The 19,789-nt window shown below is 52.2% G+C and overlaps 1 protein-coding gene across 1 annotated transcript in view; it reads left to right on the top strand.

Annotated features, from left to right (window-relative positions):
• The window catches only part of NMT1 (N-myristoyltransferase 1), a 50,657-nt gene extending 31,943 nt beyond the window's left edge, over positions 1-18,714 (top strand). Inside the window, exons 4-12 of the mRNA XM_025363875.1 lie at positions 3,678-3,796; positions 6,192-6,283; positions 7,127-7,243; positions 8,368-8,538; positions 9,387-9,495; positions 12,398-12,568; positions 13,158-13,325; positions 14,309-14,446; positions 15,306-18,714. Of these exons, the coding sequence (XP_025219660.1) occupies positions 3,678-3,796; positions 6,192-6,283; positions 7,127-7,243; positions 8,368-8,538; positions 9,387-9,495; positions 12,398-12,568; positions 13,158-13,325; positions 14,309-14,446; positions 15,306-15,326 (1,106 nt within the window). The 3' untranslated portion in view covers positions 15,327-18,714. The remainder of the gene's footprint in view (positions 1-3,677; positions 3,797-6,191; positions 6,284-7,126; positions 7,244-8,367; positions 8,539-9,386; positions 9,496-12,397; positions 12,569-13,157; positions 13,326-14,308; positions 14,447-15,305) is intronic.
• Positions 18,715-19,789: the final 1,075 nt, after the last annotated feature.

Here is a 19,789-nt window from a genome sequence, read left to right on the forward strand (position 1 = left end):
CCAGCCCGGGCGACAGAGCGAGACTCCGTCTAAAAAAAAAAAAAAAAAAGAAAGGCCTTAGCAGAACTGTTTTAGTCTGTATAACAACTGTAAGAGCCCTCAGATGAACTTTTGATCCCCCCCTTCAGATCATGTCATTCTTCTTTTTAAAGTCACCCCTTTCCCACTCATGTCAATGGATGCAGTATCCTTTTCTGTCTTTGGTCAGTGTAATGCAGTGTGGCCATTCTGTTTTAAACAGTAACTGTCACAGGGGAGGATGTGCACTCACCTGGTTTCCATGGGTCCCAGAGGGAAGCTTCCCCTCTCTTTTCCCTCTCCCTGGTTTTTATTTGGTTTAATGTTTTCATTAAAGCATCTCAGACATTCTCATTTATCTGAAATCCTTCACAATTGCACCGCATTGCTTAGTTTGGGGTCTTTGATGTTTGATGTCACAGAAGGAATTTTGGGGGAAGAGTGTGCAGAAAGAAACCCATTGAAAGCTCAGGGTTTTCTTTAAACTTCCAGATTCTTTTTTTTTTTTTTTTTTTTTTTTGAGACGGAGTCTCGCTCTGTCGCCCAGGCTGGAGTGCAGTGGCTGGATCTCAGCTCACTGCAAGCTTCGCCATCCGGGTTTATGCCATTCTCCTGCCTCAGCCTCCCGAGTAGCTGGGACTACAGACGCCCGCCACCTCGCCCGGCTAGTTTTTTGTATTTTTTAGTAGAGACGGGGTTTCACCGTGTTCGCCAGGATGGTCTCGATCTCCTGACCTCGTGATCCGCCCGTCTTGGCCTCCCAAAGTGCTGGGATTACAGGCTTGAGCCACCGCGCCCGGCCACAGATTCTTTTAAAGCAAATTCGAAGTGTCATCCTTAGTCATTTATTTGTTCATGTCGGCCTTGAGAGAATTGGCTGCATTCTTGCTGTGCTCTGCAGAGCAGCCTTCCACCCCTGCTCAGCAGGAGGTACTCAAAGGCCGTTGTAAGGGAGAGGGCAGGCTGCTCCCCACAGAGCAGGACAAGCAGAGGCCATGATGCTGGCACCAGACCAAGGACAGCACAGGAGCCTTGGGCTGCTTCTTGGCATCAAGGGCACTCCACAGTGGGAGTCTAGTAAAAGTGGCTGCTCCCTTCTCAGTGTTTCCTGTAGCTCTACTTTTTCACACCCACCCTGCCCCACATAGTCCACCTGCAGCCTGACTGACTCCTAATTATCCTCGAGGCCTTGCCTTTACATATTTCCTCTGAGAGGTCTTTCCTGACACACACAGACACAGGTCCCGTAGCACCCTGTACTTCATTCTTACTGGCCCTTGCCATGCCGGGTGGGACGTGCCCCCTCGCTCATCTCTTTGGTGTCCATGATGGTGAGGACCTGTGTCTGTTGCATTCGCCAGCCCCTGCCACAGAACTGGCACGTTCTAGGATTCAGTGAACACTTGGTGAAGGAGTGAGGGAATGGAAGTGCCTATTGCGTGTAGGACCTAGTAGCCAGCCTAAATGAGAAAATTTAGTCTTGAGGTTATTTTAGTACAGTAGGGAAGACCATCAGTATTCTTGGCCATGGAAATAATTAAGGGGGGAAAAAAGGTTCTAAAGTATATAGGAAAAGGTATAAATTCAATACAAGTTGGGAAATCAGCACCTAGGTAAGACTAGAGGGTCTGGCCTTCAGCTTTGTAGGCTCAAAAATGTTTTTTTAATATACATAGCTGTCATTTGGAAGCAGATTGACTTAAATTCACAAGAGCTACTTTATGAATAATCAAATGGTGGGTTTTGGTTGGGTGTGGTGGCTCATGCTATAATCCCAGCATTTTGGGAGGCCAAGGCAGGAGGATCACTTGAGTCTAGGAGTTCGAGACCAGCCTGGGCAACAGTAAGACCTCATCTCCCCTCTATGAAAAGTAAAATTAGCCAGGCATGGTGGCGCATGCCTGTAGTCCCAACCCCTCGAGAGGCTGAGATGGGTGGATCGTTTGGGCCTAGGAGGTTGAGGCTATAGTGAACCAGGGTTACGCCACTGCATTCCAGCCTGGGCAACAGCAAGACCCCGTCTCACCCGGTCATGAGCTTCCTGACTAGGGAAGAAAAATATGACCTCTCTCCCAAGCAAACCTGTTGGGAAGCCTATTACCAATAGAGCAGGCTGCTTCCCTGCTGTGTGTCCCTGCCCTTTCCAGATCCTGACCCTCAGCACGTAGATAATGACTCATTTATTTACTTTTCCCCAGAAGATGGTATGTCTTGTGAGGACAGGGACTTGGTCCTTTTTCCTGCTGTACACTAGGGGCTGCATGGTCACTGAGTCACTGGTGCATGGTTGGTGCTCAGTAATGTGTCTGATGAAGAGGGTGAGATGATCAGTGCTGGCGGTGGTGTCGTGCACTGTGGCCTCATGCAGCTCTTTCCACCACCCTTGCCCCACAGATTCATTCTGGGAAGGTCTAGAACTGCCTGTTACATGTTAGAATGAAATGTTTGGACTTTGGGAGGCCGAGGCTGGTGGATCACTTGAGGCCAGGGGTTTGAAACCAGCCTGGCCAACATGGTGAAACCCCATCTCTACTAAAAAAAAAAACCTCCAAAATTAGCCAGCACGGTGGTGGGCACCTGCAATTCCAGCCACTCGGGAGGCTGAGGCAGGAGAATCTCTTGAACCAGGGAGGTAAAGGTTGCAGTGAGCCAAGATCGCACTGCTGCACTCCAACCTGGGCGACAGAATGAGACTCTGTCTCAAAAAAAAAAAAAAAAAAAAAAAAAAAATTGGATCAGGAGTCTGTAAGTCAGTAAAAGCATGAATTGAGTGCCTAGTCTATACTGAGGACTTTGCTAAGAACACTGTTACTGAGTTGGTCCCTTTTGAAGACTCTTGTTTTCCAAAATGCACTAAACATTGCGTTCTTCCCAATGTAAACATGAGTGAGCCCAGTGTGGAACCGAAATCATCCCAAGGGTGAAAATTCAGTGTGAATCTCTCAGCATTTATGAGTCCGATTGAGCTCTGATAGGAATGAGGGCTGTGTCTTTGGAGCACTCCCGCAGAGGAGGGGCCTATGCTGCTCAGGGAGGGGATGTTGTGTCACGGTGACTTCCCGGCAGCACTGTGTAGACTTGGTGATTCAGCCCAAAGGCACTTGCAGGACTCTAAACACTGAGGGCCTGAGTTGGCAGGAGCAGTTAACTGGCTCACACTGCTGAAAGCCAAGGCTGGCAGGGCCACGATTGAGCCTGGCGCCTAGAAGCCATCATCTGGTTCAGAAATGGGCCCAGTACATTGTTGTTGCTGTTGACACAAAAGCAGCCTTGTTGTGACTCCTTACAAACCCATCCAGATTGATGGGCCTGGGCCAGGGCCCTGACAGCAGCACTCTTTACACCGACCAGGAGGCAGGAAGCCAAATTACTAAAGATAAATGTTTGTCATTCAGTGACCTAAGGGAGATTTAAATGGATTTCCCAAACACGAACCACCTTGGATCCCAGTGACTGTCCTGAGGTTTTGCCATGAATTGGCCCTCAGTTAGGGGTTAAGGGTAGCTGGAAAGACGGTTTGCAGTTGCCAAGCACAGAATGTTCTTCAGATGGAGGGCTCCTAGGGACAGGAGGAATTTGCTCTGGTTGAGTTTTGAGCTGAGCCATTTACTGCCCTGAGGGGGCAAAGGGTGAGGCTCACAGCTGTGTTCTTCTTTCAGGCGAAGTGGTGAACACCCATGGCCCCGTGGAGCCTGACAAGGACAATATCCGCCAGGAGCCCTACACCCTGCCCCAGGGCTTCACCTGGGATGCCTTGGACCTGGGCGACCGTGGTGTGGTGAGTGGGCCCTCAGAAAGTCACACCTGTGGGTAGGAGCCACTTTCACAGTAAGCCCTGCAGTCTCACCGAGACCACGTCTCCTCGAGCCGTAGAGAGCTGAGCCAAGGAGGTCTGAACAGACCCCCTTCTGTAACTTCCTGGGGTAAGGCCAAGACTCCACATAAATAGCTCTTAGCTTTTCTGGCAGGTTGAAAGTTAACCTCTATAGCTCCCCAACGTGGATACCTGTTTTTCATTTATTCTTTTTTGTTCATTCATTTATTTCCTTGTTTTCTTTCTAGTCTGTCTCCTGACTAGAGCAGCTGGGGCTGCTAAATGAGGCCCTGTCCTCCCCTTTCCACCCCGGCCACCCAGAGCCCCTTGTTTTGACCTGAGGGATTTATTTCCCTTGTAAAGAATGATGAAAATGTCACCTGGCAAATCCCACCACTTTGAGAGGCCGAGGCAGGTGGACCATGAGGTCAGGAGTTTGAGACCAGTCTGACCAACATAATAAAAGCCCGTCTCTACTAAAAATACAAAAAATTAGCCAGGTGTGGTGGTGCACGCCTGTAATCCCAGCTACTCGGGAGGCTGAGGCAGGAGAATCATGTGAACCTGGGAGGGGGAGGTTGCAGTGAACTGAGATTGCACCACTGCACTCCAGCCCAGGCGACAGTGCGAGACTCTTTGTCTCAAAAAAAGAAAAAAAAATTCTGTTGACATTTTCCTTTTTTTTTTTTTTTGAGACGGAGTCTTGCTCTGTTGCCTAGGCTGGAGTGGCAGTGGCATCCTCTCAGCTCACTGCAGTCTTCACCTCCTGGGTTCAAGCGATTCTCCTGCCTCAACCTTCCGAGTAGCTGGGATTACAAGTGAGTGCCACCACACCCAGCTAATTTTTATATTTTTAGAAGAGGCGGTGTTTCACCATGTTGGCCAGGCTGGTTTTGAACTCCTGACCTCAGATGATCCTCCCACCTCGGCCTCCCAAAATGCTGGGATTACAGGCATGAGCCACTGTGCCTGGCCTTTTATTTATTTATTTATTTTGAGACAGAGTCTGGTTCTGTTGCCCAGGCTGGAGTGCAGTGGCACGATTTTGGCTCACCCCAATCTCTGCCTGCCGGGTTCAAGCGATTCTCCTGCCTCAGCCTCCCGAGTAGCTGAGATTACAACCATCTGTCACCGTGCCTGGCTAGTTTTTGTGTTTTTAGTAGAGACAGGGTTTCACTATGTTGACCAGTCTGGTCTCTAACTCTTGACCTCGTGATCTGCCCGTCTGGGCCTCCCAAAGTGCTGGGATTACAGGCGTGAGCCACTACGCCCAGCCTTTTTTTTTTTTTTTTTTTTTTTGAGGTGCAGTCTTGCTGTCTTTCAGGCTGGAGTGCAATGGCACCATCTCAGCTCATGCAACCTCCGACTCCTGGGTTCAAGCAATTCTCCTGCCTCAGCCTCCCCAGTGGCTGGGATTACAGGCGTCTGCCACCACACCCAGCTAATTTTTTTATTTCTTAGTAGAGATGGGGTTTCATTTCATTGGCCAGGCTGGTCTTGAACTTCTGACCTCAGGTGATCTGCCCACCTCAGCCTCCCGAAGTGCTGGGATTACAGACTTGAGCCACCACACCTGGCCAACAGAATTTCTTAGTACCAAAGTTGGGCCAGCAGATGGAGATAGCTGAGAAGGCAGAAAAAGGCCTTTGTGGCGAGGTGTGGTGGCTCACACCTGTAATCCCAACAATTTGGGAGTCTAAGGTGGGAAGATCACTTGAGCCCAGGAGTTCAAAATCAATCAGCCTGGTCAATATCGTGAGACTTCCCCCCCTACAAAAGAAAAAATAATAATAATTAGCCTGGCATGGTAGTATGCACCAGTAGTCTCAGCTACCCAGGAGGCTGAAGTAGGAGGATCGCTTGAACCCAGGAGTTGGAGGCTGCAGTGAGCCATGATCACACCAGTGCACTCCGGCCTGAGTAACAGAGTGAGACCATATCTCGAAAAGAAAGGAAAAAAAGGCCTTTGTTTGAGCCAGATGGTAAAAATGAGCCAGTGTGGGAAATAGCAGTGACTCTCCGTGGAGTAATTTCTTGACTAGCTTTGAGGGTCATCCCTGCACAGCACGTCACAGAAGTCGAGACCAGTGGCTCTCCCCTGTTGATGGCGCAGAATGATGAAGTGGTTGGTTAGGTGGCATTCTCGGTCTGCCACTCTGCTACGTGATGGCTCCGTTTTCTACTCTAGGGTGCTTGCTCCAAGAGTTCCTACCATGCCAGGGGGCAGAGGGATTTGTGAGACTCCACGTTGTTTTTGGTGGTTTGCTTCATCCTTCTGAAAAGCCTAGAGCCCCAGGGTATTGGAGTTGGTCTCCTTCCTGGCAGAATACCTCCAAGTGAGCTGCTTCTTTCTTTACAGCTGAAAGAACTATACACCCTCCTGAATGAGAACTATGTGGAAGATGACGACAACATGTTCCGGTTTGATTATTCCCCAGAGTTTCTTTTGTGGTAAGTTGTAGGGGCTTTCTTGAGGTTCTTGAGGGCAAGGTGTAGAGCAGAACCACCACAGGGCACCAGAGTTTTCATCCCTGCCAGGGGCCAACCTTTGAATGGCAAATTAGTGTGTCATTTTTGAGTTCCTGCATCTGAAGGAGACTTGCTTTCACTGGCGCTTAGAATTGCAGCCTTGTTTAAGACAATTGACTGGGTGAGGGAGACCTTCGTAGAGTTGGTACCCAGGGAAGAAGTATTCATTGTCTGGTGACTTTATATAAGAAAGGAAAGCGCATGAGACCTACTAAGACTGAAAGAAAAGAAGGCACATTTTCTATCTAGTTCCTGAGCATGCTCAGTTGTATAGCCTTGCCTGGCTGAGCCATCCACCTGCCCAGGCCACGTTTAATATCCAGGAAGAGAGAGGCATGGGCCGAAATAGAGAGGGACTACCTGAAAGGGAAGGAAGAATTTGCACCAGAAGGAGGGAGACGGAGACCAGAGCTCCAGGGTTGCCACAATCAGCTCTCAACCATGGGACCCACCGTCCTTTGAACCAAAGATGCCAGTCCCTTGGTTCAAGCTGTCAAAATGAACACACAGAAATTGGATCAGGCATGAAATCCTCAGTATGATAACCTTGGGTTGGATGAGTAACTAGGCCAAGTGGGATGAGTAGCCAGAAATGGTGATGGCTCGATTCTGTGTGTCCAGGAGGGCTTGGCCCTAAAGAGAATTCAGCTGTTAACCCCCAGGGAGGTGGTAGCACCAGGTCAAAACCAAATTTGACTGTGGAACCCAAACAGCTTGTCCAGCCTGCCGGCAAGCAGCACAACAACCCCAGCCTCTCTTTTCCAGGGCTCTCCGGCCACCCGGCTGGCTCCCCCAGTGGCACTGCGGGGTTCGAGTGGTCTCAAGTCGGAAATTGGTTGGGTTTATTAGCGCCATCCCAGCAAACATCCATATCTATGACACGTAAGCACCAGCACCTACCCCCAACCCCCACAACACCGCCATCCTGCTTGGTCTGGGAGGGAGGAGAAAAAGGCTGAACAATGTGCCCCATTAAAGAAAGAGGGACAGTCTCAGGAAGGGAGGACGCCCAGCTGCTGGGACTGCAGATTCATCTTAGGAACCACCTGTTCTGCTCAGAGTCCCAGTTGGCTCCCTTGTTCGTGGCCCAGGTTGGAAGGAGCCCAGCCTGAGACCTGGTGTGCCTGCTCAGCAGAGGCTTGTTTTTATTATTTTGTAAATTTTATAGAGGCAAGGTCTTGCTATGTTGCCCGCGCTGGTCTCAAAACTCCTGAGCTCAAGCGATCCACTCACCTCTCTCTCCCAAGAGTGCTGGGATTATAGGCGTGAGCCACCGTGCCTGGCCAGAGGCTTTTTTTAGTCTCACTGTGTTGCCCAGGCTGGAGTGCAGTGGTGCAAATCTTGGTTCACTGCAACCTCCACCTCCAGGGTTCAAACAATTCTCCTGCCTCAGCCTCCCAAGTAGCTGGGATTACAGGCATGCACCACCATACCTGGCTAATCAGAGGCTCATTTTTGAATGCCTGTACCAGTCACACATGGAAGCACTTGAACAGCAGCAGAAATGGGCCAGAGCCAGTGTGACCCAGATTCAGATAGTCCTTGGGGCCTGTGATCTCTGCTCTTCATTTTCCCTGGAAGTGTCCAAACCATCTGCCTGCCACAGTCTTCAGGGCTTATCAGCTGTGTTATTGAGGGAATCAGAACCTTGAAACCCTAGAATTGCCTTGACCTGCCCCACGGGTTCCCTGTGCTGCTTCCCTGCATGCTAACGGTGGGATTCCCCAGCCGACTCCTAGGGATTCGTCAGGGAGATGCTGGTGGTGCCTTCAAATAAAAGCGTTTGCTTGAGTCCCACCTTCCTTTGGAAATAGACTCTGTTGAAGTGAGGCAGGCTCCTGGCCTGGTGGAGCGTGGTGGGGAGTCCCAGTACTGAGTGCAGGTGGCAGCTAAAAGCACACCTGTGCTGCAGACCTGGTCCTTCCAGGTGTGGCTGCACGTGCTTGAGGGGATCACCATTCCCTTCCCTGTTAAAAACCTTGTCACCTGGATGTTTCCCCTCTTAGAGAGAAGAAGATGGTGGAGATCAACTTCCTGTGTGTCCACAAGAAGCTGCGTTCCAAGAGGGTGGCTCCAGTCCTGATCCGCGAGATTACCAGGCGGGTTCACCTGGAGGGCATCTTCCAAGCTGTTTACACTGCCGGGGTGGTACTACCAAAGCCCGTTGGCACCTGCAGGTAAAACTGTCTTCCTGTAAGTCCCTTTAAAATACTGGTGTCTGCACTCTAGTTGAGGAGCATGGGCCACTGTGAGTCACAGCTCCGCCTTTAGCGTCCCACCTCTGGAGTATCTGGTAAGGCGGGCACCTGGTGCCTGCAGGAGCCAGATTGGGAGTGTGGAGAGGGCAGGAGGGTTGTAGGGACGGCAGACTGGCAAGTCTGTCCCTACCTTGTCTGGAGGGCTCTTGGTGTCTGCTGGCTGCTGCTATTTGGAGGTGGTGGGGGGCGGTACTGATGGTTTGTGTTTGTTTTTAGGGATGAGCTCAAATCTGGATTTTTATGGGAAATGTCCTAAAATTTTAAATGGTTGGCTCAATTTGTTTTGAATATTGTGTGCACCAAATAGAGCAAGTCTGCTATGTGATCTAAGGGCAACCTCTGCCTTAGAAAGTTGTTTGAAACAATTGAATAATCTCTCCCTAGAGAACTTTAAAAGTAAAAACACCAGGTGTGAAGGCAGAAGAGTAGGGAGGAGGGTGAGTGCCTCTGCCATCATCTTCTGGGCATGACTATAGCCCTTTTCCGTTGACTTGATTCTAGGAGTGAGGATTGCTCTCTCCAGACAACTGCTGTAGCAAAGGAATAGTTTTGGAAATTGAGCAAGAAAAATAGGGAGAAAGAAGATCTAGGAGGAGCTTTGGCAGCACTCACTGGGGGGAGGCTGGAGAGCAGGGTGACACCACTGGCTCCGGAGGCACCTGATGTGTCTCTCACGCCACCTGCTGGCCAGCTGGGGTCTCCCTGCCATTGTCCTTGTAATAGGGATTGGCCAGAACCCTGAGGACAGGACATTTGTGTCCCCACAGGTATTGGCATCGGTCCCTAAACCCACGGAAGCTGATTGAAGTGAAGTTCTCCCACCTGAGCAGAAATATGACCATGCAGCGCACCATGAAGCTCTACCGACTGCCAGAGGCCAGTGGTGCCCCGGGTGGTGGACAGAGAACAGAGAGAGGGCAAGGAGAGCCTGGCTGTCAGCAGGAGAGAAAGGGCTCTGGGTGAAGAGGGGGCTTTCTCCTACCAGAGGCCAGTGGTGCCCCAGGTGATGGGCAGGGGGCAGAGAGAGGGCAAGGAGAGCCTGGCTGTCAGCAGGAGAGAAGGGCTCTGGGTGGAGAGGGGCTTTCTCCTACCGGAAAAGTGAACCAGCCCATAGTCTTCAGATTTCCTGGACTTTCTATTTCTGTTATCTGCAGCAGGATTTTATTTTAGTTTAACTTTCTCAGTTCCTCTGAGCCTGTGCCTGGACTAGCTTCTCTGCCATCTGTTGAAAGGCTCACAGAACACCTATTCCCTGTAATTTTAGCCTAAGTAAAGCTTAAATAGAATGATGAATCCACTTAGTGAACCTTCATACACATGGCAGTGTGTTCCAAAGCCCTGCGCAGATGCACTCGAGGGTCTGTGGCACCCCTCTGCCAGGCCAGGTGAGGGGTTACCTGAGCTTGTGAGGGAAGCCCTGATTTCTAATCCCAATTTCCCTACCCAGATTTGGCACTGAAGGACTGGGCAGCTTTAAAGTGAGCTGCTTTTCTCTTCTGGGTCTCAGTTTTCCTAGTTTCCCAAAGAAACAAATGCTCCAACTGTGGCTGGCTTCAGGTAGGGAGTCTTTTTTTTTTTTTGAGACAAGGTCTCTCTCTGTTGCCCAGGCTGGAGTGCAGTGGCAGTCACAGCTCACTGCAGCCTTGACCCCCCAGACTCAAGTGATTCTCCCACCTCAGCCTCCCAAGTAGCTGGGACTACAGGCGTTCGCCACCATGCCCAGCTAATTTTTGTTTCTATAGAAACGGGGTTTTGCTGCTGGGCACGGTGGCTCATGCCTGTAATCCCAGCACTTTGGGATGCTGAGGTGGGCAGATCACAAGGTCAGGAGAGCGAGACCATCCTGGCTAACACGGTGAAACCCCATCTCTAGTAAAAATACAAAAAATTAGCCGGTCATGGGGTGGCAGGCGCCTGTAGTCCCAGCTACTCAGGAGGCTGAGGCAGGAGAATGGCATGAACCCAGGTGGTGGAGCTTGTAGTGAGCCGAGAACGCACCACTGCACTCCAGCCTAGGCGACAGAGCGGGATTCCGTCTCAAAACAAAAGAAAACAAAAAAAGAAACAGGGTTTTGCCATATTGCCCAGGCTTATCTGAACTCCTGGGCTCAAGTGATCCACCTACCTCCAGCCTCTCAAAGTGCTGGGATTCCAGGTGTGAGCCACCTTGCCCATCCCAGTAGGGATTCTTAAAATCCCTTCTCAGGCCGGGCGGTGGCTCACGCCTGGAATCCCAGTACTTTGGGAGGCTGAGGCGGGCAGATCATGAGGTCAAGAGATTCACTGCCAACATGGTGAAACCCTGTCTCTACTAAAAACAAAAATTAGCTGGGTGTGGTACGTGCCTGTAGTCCCAGCTACTTGGGAGGCTGAGGCAGGAGAATCACTTGAACCTGGGAGGCAGAGGTTACAGTGAGCCGAGATCGCACCACTGCGCTCCAGCCCGGCGACAGAGCAAGACTCCATCTCAAAAAAAAAAAAAAAGGAAAATCCCTTCTTTTTCCTCGAAGTGCTTCTGGTTGGCCATCAGTCCACACAGTTACTGAGTTCCTGCTGACGTGAGGGCTGCCTGCCTGGACTTCTCAGCCTCTAAACAGGATTGATCACTCTGAAATCAGGCTAATCCACCAACGGATTGAGGTCATTAGTGTCCCATCTTGAGAGGCTGCTGCAGTACCGTCAGACACTGCCAAAAGCACAGGTTTGGGGGACTGTGGTATGTGTCTTCTGCCTTCTGTTCTCATGACAAATCTGCCCTGCATTCTAGGCCGGTGGGCAGGCAGGCAGAGAGCATTCTTAGAGTGCTGCGGCAGCCGGAAGACTGCCTCACCCGTATCGGGGTGGAAACCCCAGCATGGCTGTGTTTTCAGTCCAGGATCTGAGGTATCATTATGGGAGCTGCCATGTAGAGTGAGGTCAGTGAGTGTTCCCTAGAGAGACGAGGATTTAGCAAGGAATTTTAGAGGCTGGAGGTTCTAGAACTGAAGTTTTAAAAGCAATTCCTGCACTGGGAAGCATTGTGTCAGGCACTGACTGAGGCCTGTAAACTGTGACACCACCCTGTTTACAGATTGCCCCAAGCCCACCTTTGTGTATCTGAGCCTCTGGGGATGTTCTACCAGCCCGGTATTTGCCCCACAGCATCATATGGTTTCATTCCACTGAAGCATTTTTCTAGCAAAAGCAGCTGCCGGGTGGGACGCTGACTGGGGATGAAATCCTGGGAGTATGCTGCTTTTCTTCTGCATTTAACTTGCAGCCATGGCTCTCTGGGAAGTACTGGCGTAACAGTGTCTGGGCGGGCAGACCCTGGCTAGGCCCTGGGGTCTGTGAAGTGCTCTAAGTCTAGCAGAGAGCGAGCAGTGAGTATGGGATGGCATCAGTCACAGTTCAGTGAGAAGCCTGTGAGGACCGCTGGGCTGCATGGGCAGAAGGTACAGCTAGAAAGGCCAACCTGGCCCAAGGGTAGAAAGTCTTGTGCTCTGGGGCGGGGAGTTTGAAACAAGGGTGGAGCATGAAGGGTTGTGTTTTCTTAGGAAGTCAGTCTGGGGCCATGTGGATGATTGATTGATGCAGCAGCCTGAGTCCTCCTGGACTAGGAGGGAAAGGGCCAGAAGATATGGAAGAGGCAGGCCCTGTGCCTGAGGAGAGATGCACGGGGGTGCAGGGAGCCTCCAAATGACCAGGGATTCTCTCTTGAGGGCCTGATCTATCCTCACCATGGATAGACCCAGGGTGATCAGCTCATCTCACTCCATCTCTTCTGTCTTGCTTCCAGACTCCCAAGACAGCTGGGCTGCGACCAATGGAAACAAAGGACATTCCAGTAGTGCACCAGCTCCTCACCAGGTACTTGAAGCAATTTCACCTTACGCCTGTCATGAGCCAGGAGGAGGTGGAGCACTGGTTCTACCCCCAGGAGAATATCATCGACACTTTCGTGGTGGAGGTGAGTCAGGGAGTGGTGTTCCAGGCCTCTAATGCGTTCCCGGAGAGGCACCCCCCTGCGTGGCCGGGTTCCCAGGGCTTGAGTGTTGGCACCCTAGACTTCCTTGACCATCCGTGTTTGGTCCTCCCTAAAAACAAGGAGTTGGTGCTTGAATTTGCTGAAAAGATACCTTTGGATCTGGCTTGAGCCCTTCTCCCCCTCTGCCCCACTTCGATAACACAGAATAGAGAGAACTGAGCCCCGCTTAATCCTTCAGGAAAGCCTGCAATTCCCTGCCTGTCCCAACTTAACCCAGTGCTGACCAGACGTAGGAGACACAGTCTAGGGGGGATGTGAACTGCAAGAAGAGGTCCCTGGTGGTGCCCCTGCTGGGAAAGAGGTTTGGCAGTTTCAGTCTACGATCACGGCTCTGTCCTCAAGTGCCCTGAGCCAACATCCCTCCTCCTCCCCACATGTCCTGTTGCAGTTTCCACCTGTTTATCTAGAGGGGCAGAGCTGCCTGAAGGCAGAGCAAAAGAAAACATTTTGTTCCTGGGCCACAGTGCCACTGTACATGCTTGACATTGCCTCTTTATTGCCTTCCCTTCAGAACTCAAACGGAGAGGTGACGGATTTCCTGAGCTTCTATACGCTGCCCTCCACCATCATGAACCATCCAACCCACAAGAGTCTCAAAGCTGCTTATTCTTTCTACAATGTTCACACCCAGACCCCTCTTCTAGACCTCATGAGCGACGCCCTTGTCCTCGCCAAAATGGTGAGGAGCAGACCAGGGGCTCTCTGGAGATGTGCGGGAAGGGGCAGTGGAGCCATGGTGAGCACAGCTCCCAGGACGCAGCCTCCCATGGGCCGGGAGGCTCCGAGTCCTCCTCACCTCCTGTTCTGCTTAGGCAGGGTTCCTGCAGTTTTTAGCCAGAAACTCAAAACTCGGAAGGAGCAAGGAGCATCCGAAGTGAAGGCATTGAACTCCTCCTGATTCATTTCAGTGAGTTTCATTCTCACAGGAGGCACCACCAAGGAGCCTGAATAGCCAGGCCTGCCCTGGGAGGACACGGGTTCTCCTCACAGCTTTCCCAGCGTGGGAAAGGGGTGATTGCTCTCTGTCGTGGTGAGTCATCGGAGTGTCTGACTGCCAGCAGCGGGTGGAGAGCCCGTCGGTCAGTGCTTCGCTGTGGGTTCTGGTGACCTCCTGCACCCAGCCCAGCCTGCTGTGGGCAAGCTGGTCCCTGCCCTGTGAGAGCTTCTGCTCCAGTTGGTGAGGTTTAGGAAGCATCTTCACAGTCTCCAAGCGACACAGCAGGTGTCACATAACATGAGGTGCACTGAGGGCCTGAGAGTTGGGGTATACATGGAGTAAGGAAGCAACACAAACCCCAGGTAGCTGATGGGAGCCAGCTTCTCAGAGGAAGGGGCTCAGGGCTTGGACTCCAGAGAGGACTGTGGAAATGACTAGAGTTTCAGGGAGGCATAACCAAGAATAGCAAGAGCCCCAGTCTGGACACTGAGTACCTATGTGTATACTCAGAGGGAGACTGGGCAGAGGCCAGGCTGGAGGGGGCGCCCAGAGTGTCCTGAGAACCGCCTGGAGAGCAGGGAGTAATGCAGAAGCAGCAGAGCTTCTGAGGGAACCTTGTTCTTGTGGCTGCCCACAGGACAGCTTTGAAATGGCAGCAAAGGGTTAGGAAGGAGGCCATCCCCACCTGTCCTCACCTGTTCTTGTTTCTCCCTGCTGCTTTGCAGAAAGGGTTTGATGTGTTCAATGCACTGGATCTCATGGAGAACAAAACCTTCCTGGAGAAGCTCAAGTTTGGCATAGGGGACGGCAACCTGCAGTATTACCTTTACAATTGGAAATGCCCCAGCATGGGGGCAGAGAAGGTGGGCACCATGCAGCCAGAGTCCAGGCTGCCCAACCCAGGGAATCAGTGTCTCCAGCAGAAACCAGGCCATGGGTTGGGGAGACAGCTGCAGTCTGGGTCCTTGTTACCTGGAGTTGAGCCTTTGAAAATGCTCTCCCTCCCATCCTGGCTAACACTGTGAAACCCCTTCTCTACTACAAAAAAAATACCAAAAAAATTAGCCAGGCGTGGTGGCAGGCACCTGTAGTCCTAGCTACTCGGGAGGCTGAGGCAGGAGAATGGCATTAACCCGGGAGGCGGAGCTTGCAGTGAGCTGAGATCGCGCCACTTCACTCCAGCCTGGGCGACAGAGTGAGACTCTGTCTGAAAAAAAAAAAAAAAGAAAGAAAGAAAGAAAAGAAAATGCCCTCCCTCTGCCCTCTGCTGGCCAGACCAGCAGGTCAGCGTTCCCCTCTCAGCAACTGGTATGAGGATGGCAGAGGGGACAGAGCAGGAAGGCCTTCCCACCTGAGGGAACCGTGGAAGTTGAGTTGCCCACAGTTTGCCAGGAGGGTAGGGCTGCGGGGTCTCTGAGGAGGTTTCCTCTCCCGAGCTGCTGCCTTCTTCCTGGCATGACACTTTCTTAGCCCTTCCTCCCCCAGCGCCACAGGGGACATGGGGGTGAGCTGGAGCGTGGACCAGTTTTCCCTGGGAGGTCTGATGGACATGTGAACCCTGGTGTGGAGGTTGAGCACGGGGCCAGCTGGGTGTGAGTCTGCTCCCACAGCACAAGCGGTGGACCCCGGGCCCAGCCAGTCGGAACTTCGGGGATGGGGGGTGTGGGAGAGTCTTTGGACCACTGTCGACTCAGCTCTGCCTCTCCCTGTTGGCTCTCCTAGGTTGGACTGGTGTTACAATAACCAGTCACCACTGAGATTCTGGATAAAGCCACTGAAAATTCGAACCAGGAAATGGAACCCCACCACTGTTGGTCCAATTTTCACACACGTGAGAATCCCTGGCAAAGGGAGCAGAACTGAACCGGCTTTACCAAACCGCCAGCGAACTTGACAATTGTATTGCGATGGCGTGGGCTGCGTGACGTCACCTCCGGTCGTGTCTCTGGTCTCCGTGTTTTCCAGTTAATTACATCTTCATGCAGCCGTGATCAAGGGAATGTAACTGCTGAAAACTAGCTCGTGATTGGCATATAATGGAGTTAACGGGTGAATAATAAAAGTATATATATATATTATATATATATAAATATTTTAAATATCTTTCATGTTCCAAATGTGCAAGGATGTTTGGTCTTTAATGAAAAGCTGAATCCAGATCATTCCTCAGAATGAGGACCCGAGGACAGTGGCAGACAGACGCATTGGCACAGTCATGGTTTCCTCCAGAGGAGACGTTGACTTATCTTGGGGAAAAAGAGGATCTGGAGAACCGCATCCAGCTCCCCTTCTGAATCAGCTGGGATGACTGACTTTGAGAAGGAAGGGAAGGTGGAACAGGCTCAGATCTCACTGGATGGCACATGGAGCTCTTGGCTGGGGCTGACGCTGGGCAGGGACTTTCCTGCAGGGCCAGACCTGCCTGCGTTTTGAGACACAGCAATGGGATGGTCCGCAGCAGCAGACCTCATTGATCGAGTCCCTTCTTCCATCCCCTTGACCTGCTCCCTGTAGGAAGTCATCCTGCCAACTGATTCAAAAGGGCTCTTTAGCCAGCTGTTGCCAACCTTATAGGGATGAGTCCCCTGTGAGATTTTGCTTTTCCACTGCCTGGGATGACTGGCAGTTTGAAGAGGCCCTTGGACCTCCTTGTAGCATCAGGGACCTTTGGAGACCATATCAGTGTAAGCCCTGCTTAGCTCATCTTAGAGCAAAGAGCCAGCACCCTGATGTCCCCAGGGTGGCTGGGCAGGAGTGGCATGGGGCCAGTACCCAGACCCCTTCAGCCACCAGCCCCTGGCCTGTGCCTTCCAACCCATTAGCCATTTCTTGTTGTGCCCCTTTCCAAGATACAGCCTGCAAGTGGCAGCAAGAAGTGGTGATTAGAGGCAGATCTGGACTTGGCAACAGAAATGGTTTCCCATCACCATTGTCTGAGTCTGACTTTTGCTGATGCTGTTTTGTGGATTTTTATGGTAGTGATGGTTGTTGATGCTGCCAGTTTCCCAAAAAATAATCAAGCCTCTGGCCACATGTCTGTCGATGTAGGCATTCTTGAGTGGTGTTCAGCCACGCGGCCTGGGCAGAATTGGGCTGTGGAATTGTCAGGAACCCACTTCCAGGCTTGGATGTGATTTTTGCTCTAGAGAGAAGCAAGTGGTGGGGAGGAGGTAGCATGACGTGTGGCGTGTGGGGCTTCCTTGCTGCTGTCACCTCTCCATTCATACGGGAATGAAGCCTTAGCCAGGAGGCCAGGCTGAGCCCTCTGCCACTCACCGAAGCCACACTCTGCAGGCCAGCAGGGGCTTGTTTCAGGTTGTGGGTTTTGGTGTGGTTTGTCAGAGGCTAATTCTGCAGAGTTGCCAAAACCAGAAGACGTCGTATGCTTGGGATGGGGGCCGTGCCACCTGTGGGAATGCTGCCCGCTCTGCAGATTGCTGCTAGAGCCAGCAACTTCACTAAGGTGGATTTTCGTCAGAGGCCTGCAGGGGCCTCCCTTTTCCCATTGTTCCTGTGCTGCAAACTGTAGGCCCCAGCAATCGTGACTGACGTTGACTCCTAGACTCCAAGAAACCGAGACCAAAGAAGCTGCTGTTCTTAGCAAGATACTGCATTCCGCAGACGGGAGGAGTCGGAGAGGCAGGGGGCTTGCTTTCAGCCTCACAGACAACAGTTGCACAGCGCCTCAAGTCCCAGAGTGACTCACCCTGTCCAGACCTTTGAGGATATCAAAGAATAAAGTGCCCAAGTCTTTCCTACCGTGGGGGAACCTGGAACTTGGAAAGGCTCCCTGTCCTAGTCTTGGTCTGTTCTGGGCCAGGTCCCAGCTTGAGCTGCCTCTGAGATTTGGGCTGTGCGGATCTCTGGAGTGAGCTCTGTTTCGGTTGACCCAGGTCATGGAATGGAAACGGTGAGGCCCCAGTGGCTGTTCTGGAAGAAACAGATCTCCTGGCAAAGGCCCAGGCATCTCCCTCACTGAAATCAGGTTCCCTGCTCCTTGGACTCTGCTTTATCTCACGGTGAGAACCCTGCCTAGGTGTGCAGGGGATGGCTTGGGGGCTGCTTGCTGCTCATCTGATTTTTGTCCCAGTATGAAGAAGTCTCTGCGTTCTTCATTCAAACCCTTCTGGGACTTCAGGTCAGAGAGCACCATCCCAGGGGTCAGGGCCTCCCCACAGAAGCCCTGCAGTGTGGTGGCATCATGGCTGGCTTGAACCAAGCAAAGGAAGGACCCTGAAGCCTTCACGCTAACCCTCCTTGAGCAGCCGCTGTTGGAAGGCCCCCTGGGCCTGGCCCCCGCCCTGCCACCCAGTCCTCCCAGCTGCCATGTTTCAAAGACGCCTTTACCTCCTGCCTTTGGATTGACTGCATTTGACCATGGACTCCAGTCTGTGTAGGGAGAGAGCTGAGTAGGAGGCCTCCGCTCCAGATCGAGGTTTGTACAGGGCTCGTTTCCCCACACATGCCTGTTTCTGAAGAGGCTCCTGTCTTATTTGAAGGCCGGCCCACACCCAGCTACTTTAACATCAGGTTTATGGAAAATGTCAGGCCTTCCCCACAACTCCCGTGTAACTGGTATCACTCCCCTACTTGCTGGCTCTCGGAAACCCAGGGGAGTCCCTGTGCTCCTGAATTCTTTCCCCAGAGATGACCAGCATTTAACCAACCTAAGGGCCCAAAGGCCTTGGATAGCTGCATGGAGCTGTGGTCTAGGAGAGGGAGGGGCACCAGATGCTAGGTCAGGGGAGGGGGCAGGAGTGTCCCTCCCGTCAGTGCCTACCCACCTGTGAGGCAGCCTTCTGACGGCCTGGCCCACATTCCCCAGAACCAGGGGAGGCCTGAGGCTTCAGTTTTGCTCTGCTGCAAAATGCAGGCAGGCCCACAAGCCGACTGCACCTAGGGAGGCTGTTTAGGACAATTTCATTCCATTAAATTAAAAAATACTGACTGGCTGGCAGGCAGGTGCCACATCTGGGAACAGGGACGGGGGAGCTTCACCTTTTTGTCTTGGCTTTTCATTGGGCTGTGGGGGGGGGCATCCATTCCCAGGGTGGGGGAGGAAATACCAAATGCATTGTTGTTCTGCTCAATACATCTCACTTGTTTCTAATAAAGAAAGCAGCTGAACAAACCCTTTTGTCCTGGTATTCCTGGTCAGCAGGTGACAGTGGAAGAAACGGAGTGCTGAGGCCTAGGCTGGAGCCAGGACGACAGGGCTCGGCCACAGAGGCCGTCAAGCCCACAGCATCAGGCCAGCTTCCAAAGGCCTTCCTTTAAGGCTGCCCTTCTTCCAGGGCAAAGTTGGTGTTGTCAGACCTTTCCCACCCGCCAGAGACGAGCTGGTATTGACCCAGGTTCACTCCAAGTTAGAGCAGCAGCTGGGCTCTCAGCCAGCACCTGAGCACCTCAGTGCAGGAGCCGGCCCAGGCTTCCCCAGCTGAGCACAGAGCAGCCCCCTTGGTCCAGGTCAGCAGTGGCTCCTCCGGTGGAGGTGCAGGCCCCGCACCTTCCCACTATGCCCAGCTGTCATGTCTCTCCTCCTGCGCCATTGGCCAGGTGGTTCTTTGAGTCACTAGGGGTGCATTTTAACATGGCAAGTTGCTGGGCCCCAGTAGCTGTGTTTAAGACTTCCCATTCCCCCTGTTCTCATCCTCTGGAACTTACCCTTTCCCTGACCCCCTGATCCTTTCAGGTCCATGGCTGGTGCCTCCAAGCCCCTTTCCAGGGAAGCTGACAAGACACAGGACCTGCATGACCCCTCTAAAGCCCCCCAACCCTCCTGTCCCAAACCAAGTCACTCAGGCTCCTATGGCCCACGCCTTCTTTCCTGCCCTTAGCTTTGGACCGAGAACATAGCCCTATGTGTGGTTTCCACCCATGGGCCTCTGGGGTAAAAAGCTGTGATTTCGGGCTGGGCGCGGTGGCTCATGCCTGTAATCCCAGCACTTTGGGGAGGCCAAGGCAGGCAGATCACGAGGTCAGGAGATCGAGACCATCCTGGCTAACACGGTGAAACCCTGTCTCTACTAAAAATACAAAAAATTAGCCGGGCATGGTGGTGGGCACCTGTAGTCCCAGCTACTTGGGAGGCTGAGGCAGGAGAATGGTGTGAACCCGAGAGGCGGAGCTTGCAGTGAGCCGAGATTGCACCACTGCACTCTAGCCTGGGCAACAGAGTGAGACTCCGTCTCAAAAAAAAAAAAAAA

This window comes from Theropithecus gelada, chromosome 16, assembly GCF_003255815.1.
Source record: "Theropithecus gelada isolate Dixy chromosome 16, Tgel_1.0, whole genome shotgun sequence".
NCBI lineage: Eukaryota > Metazoa > Chordata > Mammalia > Primates > Cercopithecidae > Theropithecus > Theropithecus gelada.